General features: G+C 39.0%; 1 protein-coding gene across 1 annotated transcript in view; it reads right to left on the bottom strand.

Annotated features, from left to right (window-relative positions):
- The window catches only part of dnah5 (dynein, axonemal, heavy chain 5), a 95841-nt gene that overhangs the window by 14118 nt on the left and 56203 nt on the right, over positions 1 to 25520 (bottom strand). Inside the window, exons 52-69 of the mRNA XM_053494803.1 lie at positions 25227 to 25425; positions 24927 to 25099; positions 24597 to 24727; positions 23168 to 23321; positions 21455 to 21722; positions 20838 to 21069; positions 20237 to 20351; positions 18809 to 18985; positions 18048 to 18251; positions 16019 to 16198; positions 15294 to 15431; positions 14292 to 14427; positions 12864 to 13180; positions 11967 to 12122; positions 10607 to 10789; positions 6950 to 7193; positions 6712 to 6826; positions 6393 to 6583 (exon numbers count right to left, since the gene is read on the bottom strand). Coding sequence (XP_053350778.1) covers positions 6393 to 6583; positions 6712 to 6826; positions 6950 to 7193; positions 10607 to 10789; positions 11967 to 12122; positions 12864 to 13180; positions 14292 to 14427; positions 15294 to 15431; positions 16019 to 16198; positions 18048 to 18251; positions 18809 to 18985; positions 20237 to 20351; positions 20838 to 21069; positions 21455 to 21722; positions 23168 to 23321; positions 24597 to 24727; positions 24927 to 25099; positions 25227 to 25425 — 3313 coding nt within the window. The remainder of the gene's footprint in view (positions 1 to 6392; positions 6584 to 6711; positions 6827 to 6949; positions 7194 to 10606; positions 10790 to 11966; positions 12123 to 12863; positions 13181 to 14291; positions 14428 to 15293; positions 15432 to 16018; positions 16199 to 18047; positions 18252 to 18808; positions 18986 to 20236; positions 20352 to 20837; positions 21070 to 21454; positions 21723 to 23167; positions 23322 to 24596; positions 24728 to 24926; positions 25100 to 25226; positions 25426 to 25520) is intronic.

Here is a 25520-nt window from a genome sequence, read left to right as displayed (position 1 = left end):
TGCATGTTGGGTAAATTGATTACCAAAAAGGATGGCAAAATGAACGATACGTATTATGTATGGCGTATACTGAAAATGTCTTCAGGTATGATTATACAAAAGTTTTTTGCCATGTATTTAAAAAGTGTTCAGTGAAATATTGCTACGGTAACTTTTCCTCAAATTGTGCAGCAGAAATATTTGCCAAAAAAACACTCCAGCGTCCCAAACACCACATCTATTCTATGTATAATTTGAGTGTATTTTAAATTCTCTTTTCGTATTAAATATGCTTTTCAACATGGCCTTTAATTTACCTGTCATTAGGAGATCATCATGGTTAACTTCTTTTGCCCACACAGGCTTCACTTAAAATCTCCCACAATTGATCCAGTGGAACGATGGGCACTGCGCTGTGACATTAAAGGCGACCACTGAAACGTGTCACGTCTGCCGCTTAAGTTCCACACTAATTTAATTTTAAGATGACAGATAATGTGTTCACTGGAGCACGAACAAGCAGAAGTGAGTTGGCTTTATTCTCTCCGTAGAGAGATTATTGTTTTTTTTTCTAACCTGTGTCATACTTTATTTTATACCTCATTAAATCCCTGAGATGTTTTTAAAATAAAACAATAAAGTATTTTTTTTTTTTTAAATCCCCTGTGTGTCAATTTTGCTTTATCTCTAAAGCTTAATGCTTATAGTTTTTCCACACTAGATTTAGGCCTTGTTCACACGAGCGTTAAAATCCGGTTAGTGCAGAGGGTTTTCTACACATAGGAGTCAATAAGAGTGTTCACACGGACTTTGGTGATGTGCGTTTGTCTGGCTGTGCGTTTATACAGCATCAAAAAAACGTTGCATGCAAGGAAAACGTTTTCTAGTGCGTTTTATTCGCGTTCATTTTACGCTTCGGAGGACCGGATATACAGTATATGGAATAAAATCACTGTCAAAAATATTTGTGTAAAAAAAAAGATTTGTGTTTAGTTCTGTCTTTTGTCTGAGTTGGATTCCAAAATCGAGGTTTTGTGTGTTTGTTACAATACAACTCTGAAATATACAACTCTGACCGTTTATAGACACAAAACTCGTTTTTACAACTCCTTTGTTTCATGGTCGAATTGCAAAATTACGGCCACGAATGCTGTGTGTTAAACCACTGTCAAAAATACATCATCAAGGCCACATGCACAGGCATTACTATCCGAGGAAAGAGGAATCGATTCGGCACATGCTCCCCGCCTCCTGAAACTTTTCTCCACCCATTCCAACCTGCCTGTACCCGCCTCTTTACCTCCTTTCCACACTCTCGGCTGCTCTAGACCATTGACCCTAAGTACTTAAAGTCCTGTACCTTCTTTACCTCTGCTCCCTGTATCCTCAACATTCCTCTTGGGTTCCTCTCATTCACACACATGTCTCACTGCGGCTAACCTTCATTCCTCTGCTTTAAAGAGCGTACCTCCACCTCTTCAAATTTTCTTCCACCTGTTCCTTGCTCTCGCTATAAAGCACATTGTCATCTGCAAACATAATAGTCCATGGAGACTCCTGTCTAACCTTATCTGTCATCCTGTCCATCACTAAAGCAAACAAAAAGGGGCTCAGAGCCGATCCTTGATGCCGACCCACCACCTTGAACTCTTCTGTCACACCAACAGCACATCTCACCACTGTCTTACAGCTCTGATACATGTCCTGCACCACTCTAACATACTTCTCTGCCACTCAAGACTTCCTCATACAATACCACAGCTCCTCTCTTGGCACCCTGTCATACGCTTTCTCTAAATCTAAAAAGACACAATGCAACTCCCTGTTACCTTCTCTGTACTTCTCCACCAGCATCCTCAAAGCAAATACTGCATCTGATGTACTTTTTCTAGGCATGAAACCATATTGCTGCTCACAAATGCTCACCTCTGCCCTTAACCTAGCTTCCATTATTCTTTCCTACAGCTTCATTGTATGGCTCATTAGCTTTGTGCCTCTGTAATTGCCACAGCTCTGCACATCTCCCTTGTTCTTAAAAATCGGCACCAATACACTTCTCCTCCATTCCTCTGGAATCCTCTCACTCTCCAAGATCTTGTTAAACAAACTAGTTAGAAACTCTACTGCCACTTCTCCTAAGCACTTCCATACCTCCACAGGTATGTCATCAGGACCAACAGCCTTTCCACTCTTCATCCTCTTCAACACCCTTCTCACCTCACTTCTACTAATATTTGCTACTTCCTGCTCCACAACAGTCACGTCTTCTACTCTTTGTTCTCCTTCGTTTTCCTCATTCATCAACTCTTTGAAATACTCCTTCCATCTTTCCATTACCCTCCTGGCATCTGTCAGTACATTTCCATCTCTATCTTCAATTACTCTAACCTGCTGCACATCCTTCCCTTCTCTATCTCTCTGCCTCGCCAACCTGTACAGATCCACCTCACCCTCCTTACTATCCAATCTAGCATACAGTCCACTCAGAGTCCCACTACTTCTTAGCTAGCCTCTTTCCCTGTATACACTGCTGGACTTCCTCGTTCCACCACTAAGTCTCCTTGTCCACTTTTGCCTTATCTGATGATACACCAAGTACCCTCCTACCTGTCTCCCTGATCACATTGGCTGTAGTTGTCCAGTCAACTGAAAGCACCTCCTCACCACCTATAGCCTGTCTCAACTCCTCCCTGAAGACTACACAACATTCTTCCTTTCTCAGCTTCCACCACTTTGTCCTCTGCTCTGCCTTTGTCCTCTTCACCATTCTGTGTTGTCTGGCTACACTCTCCCCTACCAACACTTTGCAGTCACTGATCTCTTTCAGATTACAATGTCAACACAAGATGTAGTCAACCTGAGTGCTTCTGCCTCCACTCTTATATGTCACCCTATGTTCCTGCCTCTTCTGGAAGAAGGTATTTACTACTGCCATTTCCATCCATATTCAGGATAACTACTACTCCATTTCTTTTCCTATCCACACCATGGTAAAACAATTTAAACCCTGATCCTAAGCTTCTAGCCTTGCTATCTTTCCACCTGGTCTCCTGGATGCACAGTATATCCACCTTCCTTCTCTGCATCATATCAATCAACTCTCTTGCCTTCCCTGTCATAGTCCCAACATAAAGGTCCCTATTGTCACTCCTAAACCCTTGCCTTTCCTTCTGTATATGTCGCCATATTACGATAAATTTTAAAACAAGAAGATTAATGTCACTTTAATAAGTCACTTTTCATGCATATTTGCACAACCACTGTCACTTTTAATTTTTATATATATCCTTTTTTTTTCTATATTTCAATATTTTGTGATATTTTTACTATGCCCTTATTTGTACAGTTTATTTTACTAGTTAAATTCTTTTTTTTAGTACTGTATTTCTTTTTATTCATATTTATTCCTTACTTATAAGTTTAAATTTTTTTAAGGTCAGTGGCGGTCGTATAAGCATTTCACTGCATATCGTACTGTGTATGACTGTGTACGTGACAAATAAAATTTGAATTTGAATAACATAGCAAAATGGTCCATATTAAAAGAAGGCACCTCAAATAAAACGACAAGGGCTTTCATATCCAGTTCCTGACACTGCCTCCACAGGTTAACATACAAACTACAATTTGGGCTGCAGGCTGGCGTTAGACAGAGCCAAACGAACGCCAGGGTAGAAGTCAATCAAGCGCCACTACAAAAAGCAACATAAACGTCTAGGACGTTCAGAGCGCGTTCATTTATCCAAAGATTTTACACCCGTGTGAACAAGGCCTAACTCTTACTGTTACAGTGAAACCTTTACACTACATTGTGCTTTTGTAGATGACTTATGAACTCAGTCAGGTGAAGCTAACCACCTTATGAATGGCAGACAAACCTTTGCACATCTAGACTTTGAAATATTTGCCCACTCTTCTTTGCAAAACTGCTAAAGCTAAGTTCGATTTTAAGTCATTCCACAGATTTCCAATAGGGTTTAAGTCTGGGCTCTGACTAGACCCTATGTGCGGTCAGTTTTGCCGCGTGCTTTGGAGCATTGTCAGGTTGCAAGATCAACCTTCTTTTCATTGACAACTTTTTGGCTGAGGGCAGCAGATTTTCCTTAAGTACTGTATCTGACCCTATTTTGCTCCATTTATTTTCCTTCTATCCTGACAAGTGTTCTAGTCCCTGCTGCAGAGAAACACATCCGTAACAGGACATTACCACCTCCACGCTTTACTGTAAGAATGGTGTTATTTGGATGGTGAGTAACAGTACATTGGATTTCTGTTTGGTGGTATGGATTTAAAAAATTATTACATTTTAGTCCTATCTGACCATAACACTTTTTCCATGTGGCCTCAGAATCTTCAAGGTACATTTTTGCAAGATTCAGTCGCTCAGGGTTTTTCTTGCAACCCTTCCATACGAGCCACAATTCTGAATAATTTATGATATTGTTGTCACGTGTACACAATGACCACTCTTTGACATGAACTGCTGCAACTGCTCAAGAGTAGACTCATTCATCCAGTTTGGAGCAACGTCCCGATCTATGCAGGGTCTCGTGTTGTACCAAATACACTTCACTTCTTAATAATCGACTTTAATGTGCTTCTAGGCAGTGATAAAGCATTTATCTCCTAAAATTTATCCCAAAGATTTTTGGATCCTTGCCACCCATAGTTGACTTGCTTCAATTGCTCTACCAGGGAATGAAATGCTCCATCTTTTTACGCTGAACTAATCAAAATGACCATAGCTGATCACAGTTGAAATTCAAGTGGCTTTGTCTGCCACTGAGATGGTGTTTTATTTTAACCTGATTAACTTTACAATCAATTTTAGGAGAGGGGTTTTCCTTTTCCAGATCAGTGATTCTGTGTTTTTTTTTTATTTTAGTTTTTTTATTCTGACATGTTGGTGTTCTATATTTTACTTGGATGTGTTAAAAGTTGAGTTAATATAGCTGGATAAAAGAAACATTGTGTTATTGTTTTCTATACCCACTGTATACACACACAATTTGACTAGCCTAAATAAATAAATAAATACTAACTATTCACACTCACTCAGCCATCTTTAATGGACCATGTGGTGGCCAATTTATGTATGAAAATTATAACTCATGCTCCCTAAAACAGAATCGATACCCTGGCCATTCAGTACATTCAGGTCATCAGTTTATATTGAGTCTAGACCTGAGCAACTAACGCAACCCCGGATCATAACACTGCCTTCAGAGGCTTGTTTAGTGGCCACCAGTCATGAATGGTGCATCACTTCATACTCTTCCCTAACGTGCCCATCACTCTGGACAGTGTGTGTATGATTTCAACAGACCACATGACATTTTTCCCATTTCTCCAAAGTCCAATCTTGATGATCTCTAGCAAACTGAAGCCTAGTCTCACTAACAAGTAGTTTTCTTATGACCACACAGCTGTTTAGTCCCAATCTTGTAATTTTTTTTTGCATTGTACTTGTAGAAATACTAATACAATGGCTATAATACATAGCATTTGTTTTACAATGCAACTTCATCATGTGATCTACACAAAGTTGATGGCTTAGCATTATCTTTCCTAGTTTTACTAATGCATTGGCCTGTTCATATACTGTAACAGAAAAACCCTGCATTTTCTATCCCTGATTCTTTTGGCCTTAAAAGCAGGGGCTTGTGTTTGAAGGAAGTCTAGACACTTTAAAAAAAAAAACTTGTTTCAGACATTTTTAAAGAACTCTTCATCTCAACAATGTGAACACCCCATCACACACACACACATACACACACACACACGCACACGATAGATGGTTAACGCAATGAATGCTTAACTATTTGTATCACTCTGCATTTCAGATCTTTAAACAATCGTTAATTACATCGTTAACTGTCGGTCGCAGCATGGGTGAAAGAAGTCTGTACAGTCCACAGTAATGGAAAGAGGAAAGAGCACCTGCCTGCTAAAACTCATTAAAAACTAGTGACGGGAGCACTTTCAGCAAACACGCATCTGACAATGTTATGTCATCTTAACTAACAGTGAGAACTAGTCGACAAGCTGCGTAGTTTTTAAAGAAAAGGCTGAATCCCAAATCTATCTGTAACCTCTGATCAATTGCATTCCCTAACGCATTAGATAGCTTAGTGTAACAGTTACATAAACCAAAGTATTGAGATTTGCCTTTTATGAAGCGCACAAACAGAAATAAGCTATTTTCCTGATCTGTACCTAATGGCAATAGCAGTACAACCTGTTAAGATTTTCTTATCATGCCATTATATCAGCAAGTTCTAACACCAGCGGTTTGTATTCTGATGCTGCTTCTTTTTCTCCGTCTGGCACAAATCCGAGCAGGAGACACACTCTGAGAAACAGAGAAAGGAAGAGAGAGCTGCCAGAACGATAAATCCAGCCTCGGCTCTCACCTTTAATTAAGGTCAGGAACTCTTCGTGTTTTACTCTGTTGCTCTGCATGTCGATCTTGAGCGCCAGCAGCAAGGTGAACAGGAACTTGTGCTCCTCATACAGGCCCCGGGCTGCATACTTGTGCACTTCATAGGTCATGTACTCAATGATGTTGCCGATCCTTTTGCTTGTAATTGGACTCTTTGAAGACCTGATTAATATGAATAAGACAAACCGTGACTTTTTCTTTTTTTTTTTTTTTTTGCAATTAATTCTTACAACGTATTTAGTGTTTGTCTCATTAGTAACGGTTCCTAGCTAAGAGGAACTTTTACTTACCTGGCTAAAGACAGGTCAAACAAGCCAAGAAACTGCCGAAGCGACGTCTGGTACATCACATTCACCATGCTCATCTCAGTGATCAGGAAGTACAGGATGCTACCTCTGGTTGCCACTGCACAGTACATTAAGGACAAATAATACACCTGGTCACTTAACAAACATGTGCTCAGATCTCCAAAAAAAGAACGACTATTTAAGCAAGAAAAAAATGTATAATTTTGATATTTTTTAGTACCAGGCCTGTATTCTTCTCGCGCCGCATTGATTTGAACCTCAGTTTCGGCAGCAATCTGAAGCTTTAGTGTGACCTCTTCGGCAGTGCATTTAGTGTTGGCCAAAACAGAAATCAGACTTTCATCGTCCACAAGTGAGCCCTGAGTGCTGGTCAGTCTGAACAGTAGGTTGTCCTCCAGCTCCTTCATCTTCCGCTTGTTGGCCATGACATCCTCCAAAAGGTCTGTGCGCTCCTTCTCCAGTTCCTTGATTGCAGACACAATCACACTGTTAAACACATTTTACGCAAATTCTACCGATCCATTCTCTTCTACAAAGCTGAATCGATACAGTATTTCCCAGTGGTTGAAAATTTTGCTCCTTTCCAAAATCCTAAAGTGCTAAGCCTTTTTATGGAGGTTTCACGATCTTAACTTTTTCCAAATTCTCAAATGCTAACCCCTTTCCCAAAAGGTTATAGATCTAATCTCGGCGTAATAGGTAACAGATGTAGACTAATTGCAAGTTTTTAGTAGCAAGTTTTATTTCCTGTTAAGATTAATAGTGTACTCTTTACAGTACTATCTATCCATCCATTCATCCATCTATCCATCCAAAGCTGCCAACTCTCACGCTACACTTCCACCTTCTTACACTTTTATATTCAAAACAATTGTTTCTGGAAGAAGTCGAATCTCCCTCAGTACACATGTCTATTGCAGCGGGAGCACACAGAAACGATGCGACGCCACTTTGTTCTCCCCGAATTAAGATAATTTTTTTTTACATAATTCAATTGAAATTAACACACATTTACATCTGTGTGACACTTTGAAGCTCTCTCTCTCTCTATCTCTATCTCTACTGTACTGTATCTCTCTCTCCTTCAGGACCAGTGGCTGATTTACTTTGGTAGATTTTTCCATTCTACAATTTACAATATCTTGATTTTCCTCTTTTTCATCTGTTTCTGCATAGCCAAAGTTTCCTTGCTCTCCTAATCAAGTGTGTTAGCCCCTGAATGTGATTATTATAATACAGTGTTTTGTATATGATTAAACTTGTATGATGAAATACTTAGTATGATTCTCCATCCGGTAGTCAAATAAATAATTTTGTAATAAAATTAAATAATTAAATAAATAATTTGACTGCCTGCAGAGATGTCATGGTGGGTGGAGTGAGACTGACTATCCAGGGCCCCATTGATGGGAAGGCCCTTATAATTCTGAATTGAAATATAAGAGGTATGGATCGAAAAGCAAAGGACCCCAATAAGACCGATTATGTATATATTAGTGTTTACTGATATTTTTCCTAAACTTTCACATGCTTTCACCAATTTCTGTTATATTTTCTTTTGAGTTCTTCTTCTCAAGCCTTATACAGCAATACTTTAATAGTTTGTTGCCAGATGTCTATTAACATCCCCCTTTTTTTTTTACCTAGATTGCAGTAGAACATGCGAATGGCTCATGCTTTTTGATGTAGTACTGGATACTATACACATAATACATATGCACATATTTGCATATGCTCAGGAAATTGCTTACGATTACTCCTTTCTATCCCCTTACCAAAAGCTAATCATTTCGACATTTTTCCCAGAACTCAACCATATAGTAATACTCTTCTCCCAATATAATCCTACCTTCAAGCTTACAAAAAAGTACAACTCATTTACAAACATTGTTTTTCAATTCGCCTCTGCACACCGAAAGCCTCTGTTTGTCTCCAGATGATATCTGTTGCTAATTCCACAGCGGTTATCAGGACATTTATGCCAGCAGGCAAAAATAAAAAGCTTAAACTGCCCTAATAATACTCTAGATACCCGCGTTTATAGCCCACATATCCATATGAAATGCAGACAAGATTTTATCATTTTTTTACTTTTATCGACAATCCCCTGAGATAATATCTGAGATAAGATCATATCTTAGATGCCTGCAGGCACATATCTCAGCATGCACTGAACTGTAGCAGTGGCAGTTTCATAGTTATTACAATGAGGATGGAAATTACAATGAGTGCCAGTTCTTTTATTCCCAGATGACTGAAATTCGGATGGAATGTGCATTGAACCGCACTTCAGTTCTACTCCAAATTGGAAAACAAGGAGCAAATGAACAGAGATAAAAGACTCCCTATAAATATGTTTCAAAGCTGAATACTGGCATTGACAGCTGATGTTTTTGCTCTAATTCAATGCTAAATGCTAAATTCAAATGCTAAAAATGCATCATGTGACCACCTCAATCGGACCTGACTTGTGGGGTGAAATAATCCTTTGATAATCTGTTATTAATTAAATATTAGCCATAAACACTTGACACAATTGTTACACTCTTATTAGACTAAATATACTCCTTGCCACATGTTGGTGATGTAATGATCAGTAAATTCCCGTCTTTGCCTCAAACTTTAATTCACAGGATCCTCGTCTTTGGTCCAGGGGACTGATTGGCTCAAATTTATCCCAAAGCATCTAACCAATCATAGACGATACTGAACTCTTATAACTAATCATAACATAGAGGTTTCTAGGGAAGATGGGAAGATTAACATAACCTTAAAGTTAGGAAAAAACAACTTCTTCTACTTACAGCTGATTAAATGCCTTAAATTAAAAGTTAAAAAAAGTTATATTCTGATTATCTGCTCAGAGCATGTAACACTTATCTTATTAGAGTTTAGTCTTAGTCTTATTAGACTATTATCTGTGTAAGAGCTTAAATTAAACCTAATTCCAAATTAATTTCTAATATGTTTCCTAGCTATTTCATGGTTTTTGCCCGAATACAGTGCCTATTTCTCAAGTATCTATCACATAAAATCATCACATATAATCATCACAGGTCTATGCTAGTGACAGGAAGGTTAATGAAGTGGTTGTGAAGTTTAAAGCAGCCCTGTGATTTTAATAAAATGGGCAATGTATTGTTCAATTAAAATGATTGGATATGATATGAAATATGAAATTATATAATTTTCTCTTTTTTAGTGAATAAGGACATGATAAAAGTATACTTTACACATGACCAGCCATAACATTATGACCAGCCGTGTAATATTGAGTAGGTCCCCCCCTTTCTCACCAAATTTGCGATTTGCTGTGTTCTGTCACCTTTCTATGGGAACCAGAATTAACCTCCAACAATTTGAGCTACAGTAGCTCTCCTATTGGATTAGAATACACGGCCAGCCTTCGCTCCTCATGTCCATCAAAGAGCCTTGCCCGCCCAAGAGGACAATGACTTATGAAGTTAGATTTTTTATTAAGTAGAGGTTTAAATGCTCCCCTCACCCTATAACCTACGAGATGATTGCTAAACATCTGTTGAAGGAGTCTCCAATGTTGCAACGGTCAGTTTAGTCGAGGTTTAGACAAGACTTCAGGACTAATATCCATCCTTTCATCCATCCTTTAGCCATACTGTTTATTTTGTGTTGGGTCACAGGGGACATGGAGCCTATTCCAGGGAACTTAGGGAACAGAAGACACCCACATTCTACAGACAATTTTTGTCTGTGGTGGGAAAGCTACCAAGCATCAAAAGCCAACATGCCACTCAGGACGAATATATTCTCAATTTATTAACAACTTCACTTTTTATAGACCTGACAAGCAATTATGGAGATGGCGGATTAATTGTGTGTACCAATAAACGAACTGCACCTGTTTCTCAGTGAGGATGACACGGCCTAGAAGCTGCTCCTCCAGACCTCGCATAGTGACAGTGAAGTCGATAATCGCTGTGCGTGCGCTGATCTCAGGAGTGTACGCTGGATTGGGCAACTTGGTGGTCACGTAAAGTCGGAACCCTTTCATCACGTCCACCTCTTTATCCCCAACTTTTACCTTTTAAGAGAAAGAAATAAGAACTTCCTTTTAAAGAATCTCAAATGCAATAAAAAAACAGATTCATGTTAATTTTTTATAATTCCTTCCTTGCTACAGTATATAAATAAATACAAATGTTGTACTAATCTTTAATATACAGTAAATTAAAAGTAGTTTTTCTGTACTTCTGTCTTTAAATCTGCTTTTAGGACAAGTTCAAATTATAAATCTAAAAAAGAAGCAAAGGTGTGAATATCAATAGTGTCTCGTCTGGATTAGAAAAATAGCTTGTTGTGACATGTAGAGTGACGATAACACGGTGTGACGGCACCGTCTTCTCATCCCCGGTGCTGTTATTAAAGCTGGAGATCAGGTGTTTGCACCTCCAGGTTAACAGAGCTGCGAGTGAAACCTGTCAGAGCTGCGGATGCTGCTGTCGCCTCGTTATTTCTAGCTCCAACAGGCAGAACTGAGGGATCTGATAATGAGGCAACCTGGGAGAACTGGTTCACTGCTGCTCGCTCACTCATATAGTCTTCTTCTTCTTTAGCAGATCTTTTTTTTTTTTCATTCGGTTTAATCTGCAGGCTGTATTTATTCCTGTGGTGAATTTCACACTCCACAAATAGACGAGGTTAAAAAAAATAGCAGAATAATGTAGATGCAATCATAGGATCTGCTGACGCTAAACTCAAAGATGAAATTATAGAGATTTCTTTTTTAAGCTTTGCAGTTCTGTATGGTAATAGCAAAAAAAATATCAATAAGGATCTAGTTAATATAGATCAATAAGTTGTCTCTTGTTAGAGTTGATTAGCAGTTGCTTAAAGCCATTTTCATAAGTTTCACAATTTCGCAAGGCTCAATTGTTCCCCTAACAAGCCTAAGTCTAAATGACTAGGTCATGAAATAAAATGTGGACTTTTAATGGACTGTTATTGTCATTTCTTGCTGGAATATGATGAAACCAAAAGTGGTTGTATTAACCAGAAAGATATACACTATCAAAGTATAATAACATATAAGGCTTTTATTTTCTTTTTTTTTTTTTTACATGTGGCTAGTCTGAGACTTTCCTACATACTTTCAATAAAGAACTCAAAGCTACTAATGAGCAATCGAATTCGTCTGTTTTGACATAATAAATGAATCATATTGTTATAATTATGAACGTATATGTTTTTCTGTGTTATACCTTGTGTGTAGTGCCCGTCTTAATGAAGTTCTTCTCCAACACATTGTCCAAAGCGGGATCGAGCTCTTCACCCACGTCCTCTATCAGCAGGGGGCGCCCCAGAGACAGGCTGTCCTCCAAGTGGTTCCTGAAGTACTTGTGATTCAGCGACGTGATCTGTGCAAACACATTTAAGATCTTACGGCTTAAGTACTTTTACCCAGAAGAAGCTATTACAGGAGACAAGAAAGAATAGTTTGGGATGGGAGAGGCTGGATTTGTGCAAGGACTCTTGGGTATTCAAAGACAAGCTTGAGCTTAGAACACAGACGAATGAAAGTGGACCTCTGTGAATGCAAGAAACCCTTGAGAAGGAAAAATCTTTTTTTTTTTTTTTGTTTTTAAATAACCTTGAAAATCATTCAAGTTTTGTTCAATAGTGCAATGAACAGGAAAAGGGCATGTACATCAGACTATATAAAATCCTATTCAATTATACCCTTTAACTGATATTCAAATTCATTTTTATAATTTGCAATGATTTATAAACATTATAACAAACAGATGGAATTACTTAACGACTTTGGTGTAGATAAGTGATGTAAGAAAAACTAGCTAGCTTTAGTGAGCTTTACATAAGACATTTTAATAAATATAAAAGCATAGCAGTTATCAAGTATTAATTATTATATAAACTATATTAAAAAAAATTTCAGCAAGAGTAAGAAATGTGGGACTCATGAAAAATACAGTTCTTTTGAAAAAAACGCTTGGTGTGTTAATTGATGTGTTATTGTGATGCTCTGCAGTGGAAGATTTAGTTCACACTGATCAGGGATGATAATTTCATTTCAATACGAATACACAATTAATATTAGGATTCACCTTGGGATGAGTTTTCCTTTCTCTTTCCCTCACCTGAAGTTCGTTCTTGGCTTCTTTGTTCTTGATCCAGCTCTTGCCCTGTGTCTGTGGGTCGATAAGCAGGGGAAATCGAGCCGCTTTAGTCACAATTATGCCGTTCTGGATAGACAGATCATCATTAGGGAGGCCCTGCAGGTTCCACTCGCTGACGGTCGGTGCGTCAATCAACATCTCAGTCAGGTTCAAGTTAGTGCCGAAGGGAATGTAGCGTAACCTCATCTCCCTTTGCCAGTCCCCCAGCAGGAGGTTGCGAAACTCCTGATTGAATGGACCAGAGTAGGAGAGGAAGGCTGTGGCCAGCAAAACGTCTCCTGATGAAAGAAGAAACATAAAATAAAAAATAAAAAGATTTATTATATCATATATAATAAAATTCTGATTCACAAACAAAATTCTTGTAAACATTTTAACAAGATTAATTGTTAAATATATAAAACAATTGATCTTGTTAAAATTTTACTAATTAAAATTTTAAATATATCTACATCTTCTGGTTGTACGTATAATAATCAATGTGCTTGTCATATTGATCCCCATTTTCCCACATGAATCCATACACAGCCTGGCCAAAAAAAAAAAAGAAAAAAAAAAGCAGTTTCAGAAGGGTCACATTTTTGGTCTACATCAAGCGAAAAAAAAAATTTTTTGCAACGACAGGAATTGGGTTTAAAGTTGTTCAACACATCCCTGTAAGGACAGTGTTGAACAATCAGCTTAAAAGAAATGTGGTTGGGAAAAAATGGTAAATGGAAATCTCTTAAACGATCAGTGAAACTGCATCCACACCTGTAGAAAGCAAAGCTATGTTCAATAGTTCAAGAGCATTTCTGTTCTTACAATGTGACAAGAACTCACAGGATTGCTAATACACAGCTGTGTGTTTATAAGAAAACCGCTTGTTAGTGAAACTTAACAGAAAAAAAGGCTTCAGTTTGTTAGAGAGCATAACAAATGGACTTTAAAGCAATGAAAAAAAAGCCATTTGGTCTGATGAGGCGATGTATCGTGCCCGCTGTACAACCCTCTGGAGGCAGATCTGAAGTTGCTTTAGTTGGTCAGGTCAAGACTCAGATAGACTAACATATTTTATACATGTTTTTATTTTATTCACACACATATATTTGGTGTAATACTGTATGTGGAAAGTGTGGCAACTTCTGGTTACCATAATCCAATGCACTCCCTCACTCCTGACATCCACAATTATTAAAATCCATAAATATTTATCATTTTTGAGAAAATTGAATGGACTTGATCTTCATGACAAGCAACAAATCCAAGCACTTATAATGCACAAGCCCAGTTAGAGGTTTAAGACTGTCAGGTATTTGGCCAAGCTTCCAGTCTCTTGCCACAAATTAGATGAGTAAGTGAACTGCTGCTAAATGAAAAAGTAAAAAAGAAAGAAGAAAAAAAACGCACCGACAAGTCTCTTTGTCTGAGCAGCAAATTCTTTGCTCTGTTCGGTCCAGCGAGCTTTCTCTCCAGCCAGGCCACTGATCAGGCTGGAAGCTGTCTGCATCTTATGTCTGCAACGTTCTGCATCCTCCAGCAACATCTACGAGTCAAAAAGACATATTCATATTAGAGACTATAACATTTTCTATTAAAGCAGATCTACTGTAACAATAGTTCCATGTGCAATTTCCAAATACAAGTTTATAATTGATTTATTCAAATTAATTGTTGTCCAACTCGTTCATTAGGATGCCTACACTGGATCCACCAAATAATGTCATTTTGGATTCCCTTCCAAGGGCACTTCCCATCATTGTTCATTCCTTTTGTGTGGATGAGCTTTCCTTACTTTAAAGTGTCTGTGCAAAACTCAAGACACCAAAGTTTTTCGAGTGGAAAATTACCTAAACAACACCTGCTATAGATAATGAGCATGATTTTCGATAATTAGCGATTAGCTCGGTTAATCTGGGCGCCTTCAGTAATCACAGAGTGATGATTCAATTTCAAATTCAGTGTTTGTTCTTTCACAGAAGACAACTTCGGCTCCCTGAAGTGCAAGTACGTTTAATTTCAATCAGCGCTGTAAGACCAGTCAGCCAGTGGCTGCTAATCGCACAATTATCGGCTAATGAATGTGACGATAACGCGGGTGATTATGCCCCGCAAACGCCCTCATCTAATTTGCCAGAGGACACGCTGTGAAGACGTCCCATCAACAACAGGCTTGTTTTTGGGACAGATTTACATGTTTTTATGCAAGAACGTGCACCTGAGAAGAGTTGAGTTGGAAAGGTAACTAGAACGTTTTACAGATTTATAATATATGTAGTATTACAAAAACCTAATCAATGGTATAGTCAAGCTTTCACAGCACAAACAATTGTTATAGAGGATATATGATACTGTATGAAGGACTGTCATCACATGTCATCTCTTATCAACTGAATGATTATACATAAACACCTGTTTCTCCATTAGGGCTTTCTCATATTCGGCCTGCACCACGTCCAGCTCGGCTTGTTTTTCGTCCAGCTCGGCCTGAGCCTTCTGCAGGTCAACGTTAGCAATGGTCAACCTGTTCTCCTGCACCGCCAGATTAGCCTGAAAGACAATGCAAAAATAAGAACGGGTCATGAGACAGCATCATAATAATAATGCAATAGTATAGAAATATATCATCTTACATGGCTAAAATACAGCGATCATGAACCCAAGTATTCTATACATGTTAAGTATCGTACTGTATACACTTGTATAATGATGTATACTCCAGAGAAGGACTTTTCCTGTTTCTATTTTCTCTGAAGAGTTCTCACAAAGTTTCTTAACACTGTCTCACTGGCTTAACAATATGCATTGTTAAAACATAAAGGAAATGAAACTTTCTCACACACACTTATGTCTCTTTTTTGTAGTTAAAAAAATAGTTCTAAAGTTCTGCCTTAAAATTTCTAGTATTTGGGACAAACTTAGTACAGAGAACTCGCACCATCCCAAATTCGAATATGTTCCTGTAAGAAACACATAAATAAATGTATTTTTATCATTTTTAATTATCCCCTATGAGGTCATACTATATACATCTTGTAATTAATGTGAAGCGCCGAGGAGCAAAGTGCATGTGTTTCTTTTACACGGTTATGTTTTAGAGAAGGAGTATAAGCAATAAAAGATGAGTGCTGGCTCACCTTTAAAGGCAGCACTTCTTTATTAATGGAGAAAAACGCAGCCATGGCTTTGGTCCATGAGCAGAGGCCTGCAACGTTTCCACACACTCGCCTCGCTGTCTCAATGTTGTAGTCGGCCATGTCGAAGTACGGAAGGAGCAGCTCCACTACTTCCTCGTTGATTGTGTCTTTAGGAAATTGCTGCAGGGATACAATTATTCGGTTCAGTTCAACATCTCGCAAAAAGCACCATAACACAAATCGTTATTTCATTAACACAATTCAAACTAATCAGTATTGTACTAGTGGAGGCTTTTTGTCCTTCAGTGCAGTTTGGTGTCAGTCCACACCTTGGGTTAGAATTGACATGTATAAATTTTACAGATGTTTATTATTGTACATTTTTGTACAACTTTGAGCATGACAAAGATGCTAAACAATATCCGGAGAGTAGGCAAGGACTTGGGTAATAATGAAAATGTTATATTACAGTCAAAATTTTGATATCTATGGTATGATCCGTTCTAAATGATGTCTAAGGTCTTTTTCGAGTCATTCGCCAGCACATAAAACTCAATGTTTAAAAGGGTTCTGTGTGGTCCAGGTGTTGTAAAGGAGTCTTTGTATAGCAATTTCTTTACAATTTCATGGTAATAGTTAACATTCGCAGCAGTTCCGTGTACCATCCGTTGTACCATCTCTGTCCCTGTGAACAGAATTTAAAGTAGTTTTCAGTTTATTTAACCGACACACATGTAAAAGTTTATATTCGGAATGATTCTGTGCCGTTTGCGTCACTGCCGTGGCCTTAGGAGTAAACAGATTCCTGTTTTCTGATGCTTAAATCATTAGCTACAGGATTTTAATGATTTCATGCCTAGCAACTTTAAACACTTGAGCTCTGAGGGTGTGTGTGCGCGCGAGTGTGTGTTTGCCTTCTCAATTTGAGGGCACAACTTTTCTTTGAAGCTCGCAAGCTTCAGCGCTAAGCTAAATAAACAAATTCAGACACAGAAAACATGTCAAACTGAATGACTCCGTCTGGGATAAAGAGCAAGCTGTGTCAATTTTTCAGCAGATTATCTTCATCTGTCATCACAGCGTGGAAAGAAGGTATGGAGAGATTTCTGTCGCGAGAGGCAAAACAATCACACGGGAGAGAAAAACCCATACAATATACAGACAACAATATGCCTCGTTCAAAAGCTAAATCATTAAATGATTCCTATGTTGGTTTTAATCAAAAACACGTGAGGGTCAGGGGTAGCTCAGTGGTTAAGGCATTGGACTACGTTTCGGAAGATCCCAGGTTCAAACCCCACAACCACCAAGTTGCCACTGTTGGGCCCTTGAGCAAGGCCCTTAACCCTCAACTGCTCAGATGTATAATGAGATAAAAATGTAAGTTGCTCTGGATAAGAGCGTCTGCCAAATGTAAAATATGACTTTGTAACCATTTTCAGACTGATACGTTTTTTTTTTTTCTCATCTGTTCTTGGATTTTTTCCGATCACAGCATGATATGTTGCTTTTTGAGATTTTGTAGCATGCAGGACTTTGTCAGTTACTTTTTTTTGTGATTTCTTGATTCAACAGGTCTGGCAGTAATCAGGCCTGGGTGTGGCAAGAACAATTTAACTAATTTAATTGACTAACTAATTCATTTAATTTAAAAAATGGTTACAGTTCGTTCATAATTTAGCTAGAATATAGGTCTAGGTAAATTTGGACAGCCTTTATGCTTAATAAACGAAATCATTTTTTTTTAAATGCATTTTGTATTTACTCTGGTTATCTTTGTGGAATATTAATTTTAGTTTTTATAAACTCAATCAGTAAGACAAATCAGTGAGACAACTGCTAAAAAAAAAAAAAATCAAAAAGGCGGCAACCATTTTTTTCCCAGCACCGTAACTCCCTACTGCAATTTGTTTCTCTTTTATTAGTGTGTTGCAGTCATGTCGCACTGAAATGCAATTGGTGGATTATTCTGAAATAAGTAATAGTTTCAACAATTATTTCCTCTAGCGTACAAGCTCCCAACTAGTACCTGCAGACTTCCCAGGAAATTCCCAGCGGTCATGAGCTTGAGCGACTCCTGCCATGACGGAGATGTGCAGTTTCTCTCAGTGTCCAGCTTCACGGGGTTCAGTCTCCGCTGGAACAGCAGCAGCACGCAGTCCATAATGCGCATGATGAGGTGAGGGGGCCGGCCCAAAGTGCGCACCGTCGCTATGTCTGATGGCTTGATTGTCTGCAGAAACAGAAAAAAAACACAGGCTCCAAATTGACATCATGAACTCTGGGAGGAAATGAACAGAGAGAGGTGAGACTAATCATAAACTCACACAGTAGGCACTTTGGGAGGACTAGCCACATAACGCCTAATAGCGATTGCCAGACAGTTAAAGTCATATTAGCAGGCCAGTGATCATGTGATCGGAAGTTGTGATTGGCTGATCAAAGTGAACCTAAGCTCCTAAACTTAGCAGTTTGTCACGCTTCAAAATCAGGATGTGTCTTTGTTGCGAGAGACACTGGGGTGAGTTAGAGGTGTGTGTGTATGTGTGTGTGTGAGTGTGTGAGACAGTACCTTGTCACCTACAGTGGTGGTGCCATCAGCACCTCTATTTTTATACCATCGCTGGCAGTTGGTAATTACAAAAAATAAAAAATAAAAAACACCCAGAACCCCCCCCTTCTCTCACCTTCTCTTGTCTGGTATACACATTTTATCTGCACCATTCCTCCTCTTCCCTGTATTGCACCTAGTCGTTCTTGTTAACTGCTCATCAGGAGCCTGACTCTGACCTGTAGTGCCGCCTCTGCCTCCTCCAGCGCCGGCCTGGCCGCCTCAAGCTTCTCCTCAGCCATGGCCTTGTCTGCAGAGATGCTGTCGACGATGGCCTGCGCTTTGTCCTTCACCTTCTGCACCTCCACCTTGACCTTCTCAGCTGCCTGAGCTTTAACCGTCACCTCCTTCAACACCTTCAGATACAGATACAGATGGTGGGTTTGGTGTGTCAAGTAAATACTTATATAAAACTTTGTTAGAACCTAGCAAATGTTAATCCTGTAAGTTTGTTTAGGATTATCATATCAGCTCATAACCTACATAAGCAAAGCATAGGGGTCCAAATAGTACGGCCTATACAAGTGGTACAGTGCCAAATGTCTTACTATTTGAAACAAAATGGTAAAATAAATAAATAAATTCCAGCAAAGATCCAAAGAGATCCAACATCTTCAGTGCTTGTCCCGTACCCCGACAGTAACCCCCTAAAGCAGCCCATGCTGGCAAACACTTTTGGATTCTATCCTACCCTATCAGCTCTGTCTCCAAGTAATGTGGTTGGGACTTTAAATCCTAGGAGAGATAAACAGTAGGGTACTTGAGCTAAAACATTGGTTTCTTTATAACGCATCCTCTATAAATTCTTTCAACAATAAATAAATAAGTACATTTAGGCATTTGGCAGACGTTCTTATCCAAAGCGACTTACATTTTTATGTCATTATACATCTGAGCAGCTGAGGGTTAAGGGCCTTGCTCAAGGGCCCAACAGTGGCAACTTGGTGGTTGTGAACCTGGGATCTTCCGAACTGTAGTCCAATGCCTTAACCACTGAGCTACCCCTGGCTCACTGAACTACCCCTGCCTACCCAATGCCTTAACCACTGAGCTACCCCTGTACATTTTTATACTACAAATATTGCCATCACAGCAGCTCTGAGACCTTGGGACAGAAGTGACAGTGTGGTTTATATGTAAAATAATCCATCATCCAAAGTTTATTTTTAAGACTCACAGCAAAGTACATTTCAGTGATTATTAAGGCTTTTGGTTTAGCTCATTGTACATTATTACATTAGAGTCCATTCACCTTGGATCTGAATAACCATAATAAAAGGAAGAACTCGGGAAGAAACTACTGTGAGGCTTTTCCATCAATGAAATGAAAAATGTGGAAAATATTCCTTTTGCAAGCATTTTTATATCAAACGCGTCTTATAACTCAGACAGAATCTAATTGAAGCTCCATGGGTCTTTAAGGAGACACATCACAGGCCCTCTAAAGACCTACTGTAATAGTAGTGCCAGACTGCTATTTTTAATAGAAAAGGCATGCAAATAATTCCTTTTGTTTACTAAAAAAATATTAATAATTTATATATAAATGAATGAATGTATGTTCTCAGGAGGTTCTTATTAAATGTTCCTGCACATTCATACAGTACCATGTCAGCTTTCTTGTTGGCAATCTGCAGCTCCTTTTCCTTCACCTCCAGCTCTTTGCTGAGAGCAGCGACCGACTCAGAAGCTTCTTTTAGTTTCTGAAGGCCAGTGTTCATCCTGGAAAGAATTCATGAAGCTTCATCATAAACACCACATTAAGCTGAAGAAGAAAAAAAAAAAGAATCCCTCGAGGGTTCCTTGGATAGATAAAAGTTCTGAGATTAAGTTTACATGGAACCCACAGTGGCAGTAAAATGTCTTGTAGAGTTCTATGTAAAAGCTGTGCAAACGTGTTGCCTCAGAGGGCAAACCAAAAAAAACACTTAATGGTTTTAGATTTAACCTAATAAGATATAATCTGAGTATAAGTCATTAGGATACAGTATTCACCTGTCAAAACTGTTGGATTCCAATCACAAGTTTACTCGTACAGTAATTATTGATCAAGAATACTTTAACTAAATCTAAATATTCTACAAAAGTAAATAAATACTGTATACTGTATATATTTATACAACTTTACTTATTATATAAAATTGTTGTCAAAAATTTATAAAAATTAGCTAATTTCCAAACATTACTACTTAAGGGGAATGAGTGTACCGGTTAGCAAGAGTCTGGACTTCTGAATGCTTCTCTTTATAGATGCCCTTGTAGCCCTGAATGAAGGAGAGATACGACTTGGGTGTGACGTGGGTCGAGCGCCGAAATCGCTGGAAATACTCAACACACTTTTCAGCCACACCATCTTGGAAGGAGCCCATGCACTGCACCACTTCCTGTTTCACTTGTGTAGAGCAGTCGATATCGTATGTAGATAGAAAGTGCTCTGCGACTAAAAAACATATTGAAAAAAACTGTAGTTTAATTACAATTCTTTTCCTTTTTGCCCATTTTCCATTTCCATCTTGCAGACTTTTTGGAAAATGTACTAACTTAACTGAAACTATGTGCCATAGATGACACCCAGGAGGGATAAGTCAGGACCGGAGATATTATAAACCTCTTATGTAGTTTAAAAAAAAACATTCTGATGTTATTTGATTTCAAAGACAGAACATTTTAAAGTAAAACCAATATCAAAAAATATAGATAGTCCTATGGAAAGGTCCCTTTCCCATTTCATGCTGTATCATCATACTGTATGAAGATGATTTAAACAGGCGCATATCTGTTTAAGCAGTGTAACTTATCGTGAGCACACATAAATTTTAGCAGACCTGCAACAAGGGCGTCCTTTGGCCAGCGGCTGAACCAGTCCATAGTGCATCCCGAGATGAGGGCAGGAAACTTTAAGGCTCTGTTACGGAACTTTTCTCCCACTGGTGAAAAGCATAGCACCACATGCAGGTTCTGCCTTACACGGCTCATGAAGAAGTCACGCAAGCTCTCGTTGGTGGGGGGTCGCCGGGGAAATTCCCTTTTCATGACTGGCACAAGGTCGCTGAGGATCTCATCGATTTCATCACGTGCAAAAAGGTTGGATACCTGCAGAGAACACCATGTTTCCTAAGGCACTTTACTGAACTAATCATTTAAGGGAATCACATGCAAGACTCTGTTCCTGTCAGTCCCTATGAAAGATGTAAAGTAAGCAAAAGGTTTGTGCTCAGGCCCTGTAAAGGAAGTAAAGATTGGACTCTTGGTGAGGGAAACAGGGGAGGCATCAGCTGTGTGCCTTTTAATCCTAGGAACTGGAAGTGGGAGATGTGTGAGGAGTGTGTCTGGCAGTCCCAGTTAATGAAGAAAAGAAGGTGTGTGGGTTCTGTGCTTATTAGTGCCAGTTAAGGAAGTAAAGAAAGTGTGAGGTTACTGACTGTCATTCATTCATTCATTCTCTATATCGCTTGTCCTGTACAAAGTCGTGGTAGGTCTGGAGTCTATCCCAGGGGACTAAAAAAACTAAGCAGGGTAGACCCAGGTCAGGGTGCCAGTTCATCGCAGGGTGCAAGCATGCTCACACTCACACACTCAAAACACTATGAGCAATTTGGAAACCAACATAAAGAAGGTAAGGGAGCTGTCAATCCTGGTGAGAAACATTAAGGAGGTACAGGGTCTGTGCCTGTCAGTCCCAGTAAAGGATATAAAGGAGGTGCAGGGTCTGTACCTCCCTATCCCAGTGAAGCCATAAAGGAGTTATAGTGTCTTTGGCTGTCAGTGCTTGTTAGTTAGCTTGCTTATTAAACAAGGGGGGGGCCTTTAATTAGACTCCAGACCCAGTGGTCTATGAGCTGGTGCATCCCAATCAGTACACATTGTTATAAAAACGGATGCAAAATTCAACTACGCTGGTTAGTTTAAATAAGGTTTCTGTTGCTTGGAGAAACTATAACCTAATTACCATATCATATTAGTCTTAAAGGATGAAAGGATAAAGAATGAAATAAAAACAGCTTGACTTTTTCCTAATGTTGTAAGTTATAAAGCTGCTTGATCCATTGATGCCGGCGCGGTTCATTAATATTCCTCAGCAGGGGAAAACGCCATCAAATGCACTTCTCCCTCTCCGAGTGTTTAATTGACTGATTAATGATTACGACTCCGGGGAAGGCAGCTGACACAGCCAGAATGCGAGACAATAAACAGATCTTTCCCTGGGAGTTTCAAATCCACACAACCTATCACGTATTTCTTTACCTACTCTTGTTATGTATCAATTAAAAACTCCTCCAATGTTTTTTTCTGTCTTTCTCTTATGCTTGTGTCATGAGTATGAAATGTGTGCGAATGAATTATGGTAGAATTTGTGTGTCTGGAATGATGGGTTTAAAAACACAGTCCTCACCTAACTAACACCTTATGCTTTGTGATGGTGTGTGTGTGTGTGTGTGTGATACCTGTCTGGCAGCAGGATGCTGGAATGGTGCTATAGATAGAAAATGTGCATGTGAATGTATGTGAGAGGGAGAAAGAGAAAGAAAGAGAGAGACCTCTCCAGAAGAGAGCACATTGTTCATGTACTCGAGGAACGCTTCGTCTTTAATCTCATTGTCTGTGAAGATAAAGGTGACACCTCGTCCCTGCTGCCCTGCCGTCCTGTAGAGCGCCTTCAAGTCCTCCATGAGGTTAGGAGTGTTATACGACCTGCATATGGCGATAAAGGAGTGTTATACAATTTTTTACATTCATGTACCATTTTTTTATATTTCATTTATTTATCCGTCTTCAGGATTTACTTTTTAACTCTTTTTAACTTTCTACTAATTTGACTTCAACATTTTTAATGACCTTTGCTCTATTTTATTTTTGCTTTCACAAGGCATACTCCTTTCTGTGTGTCAGTGTGTGTGTGTGTGTGTGTGTGTGTGTGAGCGTTTCAGAACATCATGTAATGAGACATCGTGATTGCTGAAAATTATGAGCAGTCTGTGTTTTGCAGAGCACAAGCTGAAAGCCATCTGTTTTCTCCCAACACACACAAACACATTTCTTCTTCACACTCACACTTCAGCAGCAACATTGGCCATGTTCCTAATTAGTAAAAAGAAGCACTCTGAGAACATGACTGAAATTTGCATGTACTATGAACTCGGTTTACATCACCAACAGTTACATGTACACATTTTTAAATAATTTGTTGAAAAAGAAATGTCCATGAAACTGATACCTCTTAATGTTATGTACGATAAACTAAATGACATTTATATATATTTTCTGTCATTTCTACATGTTTCTAAGTAGTTTGTTGCTCTACGAGGGAAGTTCAAAATCAAACAGAGACTTCAAGCATAGTATGGATGTACATTAGTGATGGGTCGTTTATTACGATTCGTTCTTTTTGAATGAATCTTTAACGTGAAACAGCAGAACGAGTAGTCTCCGAGAGTGATTCGTTCATTTTCTACTGAGCGCGCATGCGCAAATCATCGCAAAACCTTCGTAGGTTATGTACAGGAAACAGAATTGAGTAGTTACTTTTGGTCCGAATCATTTGTTCCTTCGTCACGTGACTCCCATAGACGCTATCCAGTGCAGTAGATTTAAAAGAACGAACGACTCGGACCAGAAGATATAAGAGGTGAGCTGCTCATTCTGTTTATTATAAAATGTCCTTAGCTGCACTGTAATATATTCATTACTGGAACTATAGCCGAAATTTGTGTATGTAGACGTGTTGGGGGTCTGTTTATTCAAAATGTAACATTTTATTTTATTTCTGATAAAAAGAACAAAATAAGCTAAATGACTCAAAAAAAGATTTGTTCATTTTGATGAACGAGATTCAAAGTCACTAAAATGATTTAAACTTCCCGTCACTAATGTACAATCAAAAGTCTTGGTTTGACTTGAATGCCTCTAATATCTAGAGATATCTACAAATCCACATTAGGTTTTTTTCCCCACCATTTTCTGTCTCACCGTGTCAGCGTGATCTGAAAAGTTTTGTAGCCAGCGATGAAAGACGCCAGTTTCGTCAGACTTTGCTTGCCTGAGCCGCCCACGCCGACGAGGAGGGCATTTCCACGGGGGGTTCGGATTATCCGAGATATCTGAGAAAAAGAGAGAGAGAGGGATAAATAGAAAGATTAGATTTTAAATCCTAACCAATAATTCTGTTGGACAGTCACTTGAGAGGGTTGCTGCGTGGTGTCCATATATTATGTGTATTATGTATTTAATACAAATTAGCTGCTTTTATAGAAACAATACTGAATGACAACAAGCGCGGATCACGACGCTTTCGCATACCTTGACCAGGTGTACCATGGCATCAGTGAAGAACACCAGGTCCATCCCAGCACCTCGAATGCTCTCATTGTACAATTCCAGGAACATGTTTAGTCTCTCGCACAAACCACCGAAGGAAGCAATGGGCTCGTACACTTTAGGCATGTCGAAGTTGGTTTCATCTGGTTCCTCCCCTGCTCAGGCACAATACAATATAATTTAAACAATAAAACTCTAGCTATTTTCCTTTTGTCCCTGACTAGACTGAAAAGTCCTTGACTAGATTGAGCAAAACTGTTCAGTAACCGGTTCCGGTGATACCTGTTGCCTCAGGAGCATCCCGGAGAAAGTCCACAAAGTAGGCATCCTCTCCGGTTTCCACTGCCGTACGGGCATCAATGCCCAGCTCTTGCTGTGCCAGCTCGGCCACAGTCTGGTCAAACCAGGCTACATCGTCAGGGCTTGTGAAGCGGTCAGCAATTACACGTTTGCACTCGTGCTTCCATAGACGCAGGAGGATCTTCAGGATGGGGAGAAAATCAGGGATCAATTATAAAAGCTTAAACTGGTGATTATCCTTTATAGTAATGTACTCTATATCTTGTGTCAAGTGCC

This window comes from Clarias gariepinus, chromosome 4 (assembly GCF_024256425.1).
Source record: "Clarias gariepinus isolate MV-2021 ecotype Netherlands chromosome 4, CGAR_prim_01v2, whole genome shotgun sequence".
Classification (NCBI taxonomy): domain Eukaryota; kingdom Metazoa; phylum Chordata; class Actinopteri; order Siluriformes; family Clariidae; genus Clarias; species Clarias gariepinus.
Note: the sequence above shows the minus strand (reverse complement) of the source record. Positions and strands in the feature narration are given on the sequence as shown.